We start from the raw sequence: 9,566 nt of genomic DNA, 5'->3' as shown, positions 1-9,566 counted from the left end.
GTTGATGAAAACAGACCTGACGTGGTAGCCAGAGTTTTTAATATTAAGCTGAATGCTCTTTTAAATGATGTCTGTAAATTCCATTTTGGCAAAGTTCACGCTTACATCCTCTAATTAATTCCCTTTCAATGTGCACGAATTTCATGCACTGGGCCACTAGTCTATATATATAAAAGGCTAATATGCAAAGTGAGTTCAACCAGGAGACCGGGAGTTTGATCGCTCGCTATGATGTGCGCTGACCACCAGGGGCAGCACAAAACAAAGGAAGGCCATGGCCGGCAGCTGGCAGCCTAGGAAGGAAGGCCCTAGCCAACAGCCAGAAGGCCCCCATCAGCCGTGATAGCCGGCCAGGCCTAGGGACCTTACCCGTGAACGAATTATGTGCACTGGGCCTCTAGTATATGCATAACCCATGGACATAGACATAGTGTTGGGAAGGCCTGGGGGTTTGGTGGAGGGGGCAAAAAGGGGGAAAATGGGAGGCATCTGTAAAACTGTCAATTAAAAAAAGGTAGGCTTTGTAAAAACAACATATTCTTCTAAGATACAGTAGAAATTAATCTTTTAGTAAAATTTGTACTTTAGTGGCCATATTATTCTATATTTTTCAGAATACTATGTAAAAATTCTGCCTAAATCACAGACCATATACCACAATAACTATTTTAAAAACATCTCTCACCTGGCTTGTGTGGCTTAGTGATTGAGCATTGAACTATGAACTAGGAGGTCACAGTTCAATTCTCAGTCAAAGCACATGCCTGGGTTGTAGGCGCAATCCCCAGTGGGGAGCATGCATGAGGCAGCCGATCAATGATTCTATCTCATCATTGATGTTTCTATCTCTCCCTTTCCCTTCCTCTATGAAATCAACAAAAATCTATTTTTAAAAAGCATTTTTTAATACAAGTTTCTCTATAGAAGATATAATTCTTAGGCTATTTATTTTGGGGTGAGGCAAATTAGTGTTTATTACATTAAGCTACATATTATTTTTAAATTGTTATAGGGAACTGAAAGATAAAATGGTGATACTAGTACGTCTAAAGACATTCATTTTGATCTGATGACAGTGTACATATTATTTTTCAATGTGAATAAATGCACACAGTTAATCATCAAATTGAAGATTAAGAGTATTTTATTCTATGAGTTTATAATATGTAAAATTTATTACAGACTGGCTTGTTTTATTTATTTTATTTAATGAACACAGAAAAGTCCCTAAAATTAAGGTAATATCTTTTCATTTACATAATTGTTAGAACATAAAACATTTAATGTGTGCTATAACATATAGATGTTAACATCATATAAAATTTGCTAGTAATTCATTTAGTCATTAAAGCTATTTTTAATTAGCATTCCAAAATTGATTATTTTTTTCTAAGATATATAATTAATGCCATGAAATAAAATATTTTACTCTATGAATAGTGAGGGCTTGTCACAAGTTAGAGATGCCAGATATAATTCCAATTTCATGTGAAAATGCCTCATATTAATGAAAGGTGTTCACTTCAATTTAGTACAAGCTTCTATTACCAACTTTTACCAGAAATATTTTCTACAAATCCTTTTGCCAGATTCTGTTAACCATTTTTATAATAGATGATATAGGCAAGGTAGCTTTTCTTTCAGATTGCTAAAATCTGCACTTCATTAGAGTTAACTCATTGCTAGAATATAATAGAAATTTTAAAAACTCTTTTAAAAATATATTTTATTGATTTTTTTTAAAGAGAGGAAGGAAGAGGGATAGAGAGTTAGAAACATCGATGAGAGAGAAACATCGATCAGCTGCCTCCTGCACACCCCCTACTGGGGATATGCCCGCAACCAAGATACATGCCCTTGACCGGAATTGAACCTGGGACCCTTCAGTCCGCAGGCCAACGCTCTATCCACGGAGTCAAACCAGTCAGGGCATTAAAAACTCTTTAATAGCTTAACATTAAAACCCCTTTTTCATTTGAAGAAATCATTAAAACGAAACAAGTTTATAAAAATAAATATGTTTGTAACATTTTATAGCATTATACTTACCACTACAAATATCTTAAACAACCAAACAAATAAATCCACATAGACATATATACGGTGCAGGGACTCATGTGTACAAACATACCTTTGCTAATACATCGAATCTTTCTGCCAAGGTAGGTGTACAGGTGATAGTGACAACAGTTAGCCCCCCAAAGGGAACTATTCCTTCTGATGGAACAATATTAATGATAGACATAAGACTCTTACTGCAAACCTGTAAATGAAAATTTGCAGAAATGCTAATTATCCTTTCTTTTTAATTTTTTAAGTATAGTTGGCATATGAGCTTATATTTGTTATATTAGTTTCATGTGTACAATATAGTGATTCAGCACTTTTAGACCTTACAATGTTATCATCCTATTAATTCTAGTAATGATCTGTCATGTGTAAACTTATTACAAAATTACTGACTACATTCCCCTTCCCGTTTTCAACTACCCTCACCCTTCTGGTAAACATCATTTTGGTCTCTGTTTCTATGAGACTGTTTTTGTTCTGTTTTGTTTTCATTATCCTTTCAAGTTACTGTTCCAAAGCTCTCACAGGAAAGCTTCCAAACTACTATCTAGAGAGAGGTCCTCCAGGAACAGGGCATGAGATGATTGTGTAACTGATTTTCAAACACTAGATGCACATATAGTTTGAATTTCAACAAGGATTTGCAAATGGAACATTCAGTAATGGCACCTTCCAATTCAAATAGGAAGCTGAAGTTTATTGTCTGAAGTGTTTTCAAGACTCTGCAAAACTTAAAAGGATGAACTATATCTCTTAGGGAAGATGCTAAAGTTCTAGATACATCGACAATTTTGCCTTTTCCCTGATCATAAAAACTGAAAGCAAAGGTAGTTGGGAAGCAAGATGATAAAGTAACTTCCTCTTCTTTGTCATTTCCTTGATAGCCTAATGTCTAAGGTATTATGTTGACATTCAAAAAAGGAACTTATGATGTGGTTTGTCACAGAGACCAATTTAGCCCTGTCTACCATCCTTTAAACCAAAATAATAAAGGGAAATTAGATATTTAAAAGGAGATAGGAAGTTAAGATATTTGGGGATATGAAGGAACAAAGAGCCTTCAAATCTAATTCAGAAGCAACAGAATAAAAAAAGGTATCCTCATTTGGTTATTGGGGTAAAAGACATCCTATATAATAAAAGCCTAATATGCAAATCAACCAAACAGCAGAACCAGTGGAATGACCAGTTGCTATGATGCACACTGACTACCAGGGGGCAGATGCTCAATGCAGGAGCTTCCCCCAGCCTGCAGGCCCCAGGCCAGCCAAGGCAGGTGCCAGTGGCCCAACCCCCAGCCCCGATTGCCCGGCCAGTTGCCCTGCAGAGGGAGGCGACTGGCAGCGGTGGTGAGGGGGCGGGGCCAGTGAGTGGGCGGCACCAGGCTGGCCAAGGCTGGTGCCAGCAGGGCCTCCCCCAATTGCCTTGCTGGCCGCCCCACAGATTGGCCCTGATCACCAGCCAAGCCTAGGGACCCTACCAGTGTAAGAATTTTGTGCACGGGGCCTTTAGTGTAAATAAAAGCTTGAATGAAAGATCTCCAATGCTAACTTCTATTAGGAGATCTTAATAGATTTTTCAGTTATAAGAAAAAAACAAAACAAAAAATTCTATCACCACCTTAAACACGCCCCCACCTGGCAATTTAGATCAGAAAAAAACTATAAATACAGTATCTTTAGAATGGTCTGAGTTGCTACCTTGAGAGTCCTGATGACAGAGAAGAAAAGAAAAAGTATGTAATATGGAATGTGACATTGACAAAATACATTTTTAAATGGTATTTTCTTCAAATCACTTATCTTTTTTTAATATGACAAAATAACAGATAGAAAGAAAAAAGAGGGTAAGAGAAGAAAAGGAGAGACTAAGAAAGAAAGGAAGAAATTAATTTTATGGGAAATTAAAAGGACAAAGTAGATAAAATATACTCAGAAAAGTATCATGTGAAATATCTAAATATTAGCATTACCAAATTTATAAAGACTAAAGTAATAATACCATAGTGTTCATAGCAAAATATTCATTCAAATTATAATGTGATCTGATCTAAGTAAGATTCCAAGATTTTACATCACCTTGAAATAGGCATGGTTTTGTCCTACATTGTGAAGAATGACTTTCTTGCAAGTTGTTAAACCTTGAGGACTATTATTGAAGAGTATCCTTGGCTCCAAAAACAAGACCTTGGTGATACCACGCTAATAATGAAAGGAGGAAAGGGAAAATGCAGATGAATAATAGCAAATACCTTTTTTTATGTCCAACAAATAATTTAAAATTTTTTTAGCTTCATGGAAATTTCTAAAATATGAGGTGTTATCAGATTTTATGGTATCACATGATCTCACTCATATGTGGACTCTAATGAAAAAAATAAACTGTTGAACAAAATAGATCCAGAGGCATGGAAGCATGGAACAGACTGTGGAATCTCAGAGAGAAGGCGGGGGTGGGTGGGAAGGAAGAGATCAATCAAAGAACTTATATGCATATATACATTACCCATGGACACAGGCAATAGGGCAGTGAAGGCCTGGGGCATGGGCGGGGTCTAAGGCAGTGATAGCGAACCTATGACATGCGTGTCAGAGGTGACACGAGAACTCATTTTTTTGGTTGATTTTTCTTTGTTAAATGGCATTTAAATATATAAAATAAATATCAAAAATATAAGTCTTTGTTTTACTATGGTTGCAAATATCAAAAAATTTCTATATGTGACACGGCACCAGTTAAGTTAGGGTTTTTCGAAATGCTGACACGCCGAGCTCAAAAGGTTCCCCATCACTGGTCTAAGGGGTCAATGGGAGAAAAAAGAGGACATATGTAATACTTTCAACAATAAAGATTTTTTAAATAGAGAAAGGAAAATAGACAAATATTTAAATTGTACTCCTAATATGAAAAAGGCAGGGGGAGTAAGATAACTCTGTGGAGGAAGTAAATCCATGACTGAGAATCATGTGAATTAATCACTGAAGGAGATGTAAGAGATCATCTACCCAACTGTACAGTGCTACCATGTGCTATCTAAAAGGAAAGAGTTCCGGGTCACCTGACTATGGGAAATAATGTGCCAAATGAAATTATCCAGGCATGGTTCTACTAGATGCCTTCTCACAGCACTTAATATGCTGATAATGTATACTTTGCTTATCTGATAATGAGGAGGAGATTACTGTGATTCACAGAATTACATTGGCACAGGACTCCCTCACCTTGCCCCACACAAATCATTTCACAGAACTAATGCATCAGAGAAAACTTTTTGAAATGTTAATATCACCCACCTTTCCCATTTTATAAGAAAGCAAACCATAGTCAAAAGCAACTAGAACCCAAGTTTTCCAATTCCTCATTCAGTTCTTTTTATACCAGACCTTATTATCTTTATACATGATACATTATTTCTTATTATCTTAGGATATTTTAGTATATTCTTAAAATTATTTGAAGAACATGTCATGGTAATTGGAATAACAATTTTCAAACAAAGCTAATAGAAGAGGAATTGGTCAAGTCTTTCATAAATTAATGACACACTTGAACATTTTATTTAATCACTTCATGTTGCTCCATCTTTACTTTCTTAAGAGCAACATTTCACAGTCCATTTAACTTTAAGGGCTTTAAAAGTTTACCAAAAAAAGAATCTAATTTATTATTCTGATATCTCAAAGTTTAATTCTTAACCAATCCTAGTGTGGAGAAAGTGGAAAGCAAATTTTATCAGAGGGTAATAGCAAATGCTATGGAGGCAGATAGATCTGAATATAAATTCCAACTAGGTCCCTTACTGCATGTGTAAACCTGTATTAGTTCATTAACCAATCAAATCTTCCATATCCTCACCCATCAATTGAGTTATTAGTATATACCTATAGAGTTGTTGTAAGGATTAAATTAAACAATGCATGAACAGCACTTAGTATCATGCCTGACACTGTAATTACTCAATAAGTGATACCTATTATTAATATCAAGTCTGCATCACTAAATAGCTGGTCTTTTACCTGTCAGGAAAAATACACATGTGGGCAAAATTTATATTAGTAAATTTGTCAAGCACAAAATATTGAGAGCAGTAGGACACAGCTTATTTCAAGCCTGGAGCAATGGAAATACCATAATATTGTTAGCACAAAAGTCTTAGATTGCTAATTAATTCTAGATAGCAACACATTTTTAGCAAAGTCCTAATTTATGCTAGAGAAGTGGCTCCAAAAAAACTATAACATAATTTAGTTAACTAAGTATTGCATACAAAATCAGGTTTTACTAACATAGTATACATATCCAACTACTCTACACACACATATGCCAACCAATTTAGAACCCTCAAAATAAAACTCATATTCAAGGGAAATCATTACATGTGCAACACATTTTAGTGTCATCGTGTTTCCTTCATCAACTTGAAGAATAAATTCTCCCTTGTCTGGAGCACTGAAACCCGGCAGCCATGTTACTTCACATTCCAATGAGGAGTATGGTTCAACAATGCCTACAGAGGATTTAGAAAGAATAAGACAGTTCCACATTTTAAATATATATATTTCCATATCCAAAATAAGGGCTTGCATACAAATATAACATCATATAACAAATTATTTAAATTAAACTCAAAATATAAGAAAATACTAAGTGAGCGATTATCAAATTAGTATAGACTTATAGTTTGATTAAAATCTAAAATACATCTTATTTTTCAATTTTAAAAGGCAGATGAAATATTTGACAAAAAGCATGCCAATATTTCCAAAAAATATAAATTTATCAATGAAACAAACACTCTAGGATTAGAGATGGCTTTATTTATTTTGTTTCTGTTTTTGTTTTGATCCTCACCCAAGGATTTTTTTCCATTGATTTTTAGAGAGAGTATAAGAGAGAAGGAAAGACAGAGAGAAACGATGTGAGACTCACCCAAGGATTTTTTTCCATTGATTTTTAGAGAGAGTATAAGAGAGAAGGAAAGACAGAGAGAAACATCGATGTGAGAGAAATTCATCAATTGGTTGCCTCCTGCATGAGCCCTGACTAGGGCCCGGTCAGGGGAGGAGCCTGCAACCTAGGTAGGTGCCCTTGACCGGAATCGAACCCAGTACCCTTCAGTCCGCAGGCTGACGCTCTATCCACTCAGCCAAACCAGCTAGAGCTAGAAATGGCTTTATACATACACAGTCAAAAACCGTTTGTGATCCCTGAACAAGTATCCCCTCCATGTTTCCCAATATTCTGAAATACTTATTAACATCAGACTATTATTCAGTTTTTAGAGGAAGGAATCACCAGAGGCTTTTTTTAAATGTTCACATCCCTAGAAATGTAACTTCTGATATAGCTATGATTAATCAACACATTTCTATAATTCAAATGTACTGAGAACCCAGGTGGCATCAGGCACATTTAGAGTGAGCTACTTTATCTGTTTAAATGCATCATCTCCTTTAAAGTAAGAAAATAATACTTAATGGAAAGAATGACTCACAAGTTCTTTCTTAATGAAGAAAGGATCACCTGAGATTCAAAGGCAATGGACAATAAATGGAGAGAGATGAGTGATCGCCACAATCTTTGCTTGGGGTGAGGGTGACTCTCATGTGATGGTAGTTTCCTCAATCCTAAAAAAGATATAGTGCCTACCTCCTATGACTATGAAGGGAACTAACAATACATATAAAGGAATTAACATAGTGCATGATGCCTAGAGAACACGCAGTGTCAGATATTATTAATACTCTTGAATGCCAATACAGTAATTTATAAAAAGAATAGAAATTGGACACGGAAGAGCTAACAGTCTAGTGGGAGTCCACTGGGATTAGACTTCTCTATAAGTAACAAAAAAAGTCCTGCTACAGTGGGTTAGGAAGATAGGGGTTTGTTTGTCTTATGAAATTAGACATCCACAAATAGGTAGTTCAGGGATGCCTTAACAGATTGACAAGGCCTTCAAGGAGCAATGCTCTTTCTAGCTTCCCACACTACCATTCCTTACTGTGTGGCCTTCCTCGATGTAGAAAGATAGCATAGTGGTTAAAACAGCACAATTTGTAGGGTCAGACTCCCTGATTCAAGTTTCAACTCGAGACCTTGGACAATTTACTTAACCTACGTAACAGTTTCCTCAGACATAAAATAGGGATAACCTTATCTAATGCAGTGAATTTTTATAGGGGATTAAATAAGCTAAGATATGTAGAAGTACTTGTGTCTGGCACAAAGAAGGTTGGAAATAAAAGAAAATTCTGTCCATGTCTCATTGGCAAGAAGCTTGGGAAAAGAGATTTTTAGATAAGAACACTGCTTCACCAAACAAAATGAGGATCCTGTTAGTAAAGGGAATATATATCAGGTAGGGGCTTAGCAACATCTACCACAATAGGAGATGTATAGAAACAAATAATTGTAGATAACATTAAAGAAATACACAGTGGGAGCTGAAAAGGTGGGGAGGGGAGTCTAAGTTGGCCTTAGAAAGTGGAGAAAACCCTATTAAAAGAGATGGCATTTGAGTTACCACTCAAGGATGACTAGAGGAGGACAAAGCTGAGGGAAGTGTCAAAGGCAAGTGACAGTGCTAGAAGAGAGAGGTGTGTGGAGAAGATTGTGATGGGAAGTAACATGGACAGAGAAGATTCAATGCTATATATAAAGGCACTTGAACGGGGAACAGGGGACATTAATTGGATGGTTAGACTGAGCAAGATGGGATTGGAAGGGCAGATATTACAAATGGCCAAGGAGGGAGATAATTGAGAAAGATAGTGAACTGATTCAAGTCAAGTCTAAAAACTGAGCAGACTCAAGGGTTCAGTAAAATTAAAGACAACAAAGACGAAAACAAAACGAGCAGAAACATGAATAATACCTAATGGAAACATCGTAATAGAAGCCAATTCCATCTTTAAAAACATCAACCCACCCTTACACTTTTCCCTTACAATATCCACTAACCAAACAAAAATACAAAATATATCACAGGAAGAAAGGACAATCACAACATAACATTTAATTCATGACTATTTTAGTTTATAAAAATATAGCGAGGGATATGATTAAATGTATTAGCTGAGATGCAAAACCAATATAGCAAAAGGAACATAAGAAAAATAACGATAAAAATGCATTTTCTATTTACACAAAGAAGCAAAAACAAAATTGAGTAATTATGACATTTATTTTGAACATCAAAAGAAAAATGATATAAAAAACTATGTATATAAACTATGCATACTTTCTTTAATGTTCTCTGAAATAGATTTGAGTATTGTATCAATTGTGTTCTAAAAAGATCAAAAGTGTCTGGCCAGCGGTGCTCAATGGTGGAGCACTGACCCATGAACCAGGTCACAGTTCAATTCCCAGTCAGGGCACATGCCCAGGTTGCGGGCTCAATCGCCAGTAGGAATCGAACAAGAGGCAGCCAATCTCTGATTCATTGTCATCATTAATCTCTCTCTCTCTCTCTCTCTCTCTCTCTCTCTATC

At 35.9% G+C, this 9,566-nt stretch overlaps 1 protein-coding gene across 1 annotated transcript in view; it reads right to left on the bottom strand.

Annotated features, from left to right (window-relative positions):
* The window catches only part of CFAP47 (cilia and flagella associated protein 47), a 429,694-nt gene that overhangs the window by 349,559 nt on the left and 70,569 nt on the right, over positions 1-9,566 (bottom strand). The window contains 3 exon segments of the mRNA XM_014549721.1: positions 2,132-2,263; positions 4,149-4,271; positions 6,447-6,577. Coding sequence (XP_014405207.1) covers positions 2,132-2,263; positions 4,149-4,271; positions 6,447-6,577 — 386 coding nt within the window.

This window comes from Myotis brandtii, unplaced genomic scaffold (assembly GCF_000412655.1).
Source record: "Myotis brandtii unplaced genomic scaffold, ASM41265v1 scaffold568, whole genome shotgun sequence".
NCBI classification, from domain to species: domain Eukaryota; kingdom Metazoa; phylum Chordata; class Mammalia; order Chiroptera; family Vespertilionidae; genus Myotis; species Myotis brandtii.
The sequence above is the reverse complement of the archived record's forward strand: the minus strand, read 5'-3'. Positions and strand labels throughout refer to the sequence as shown.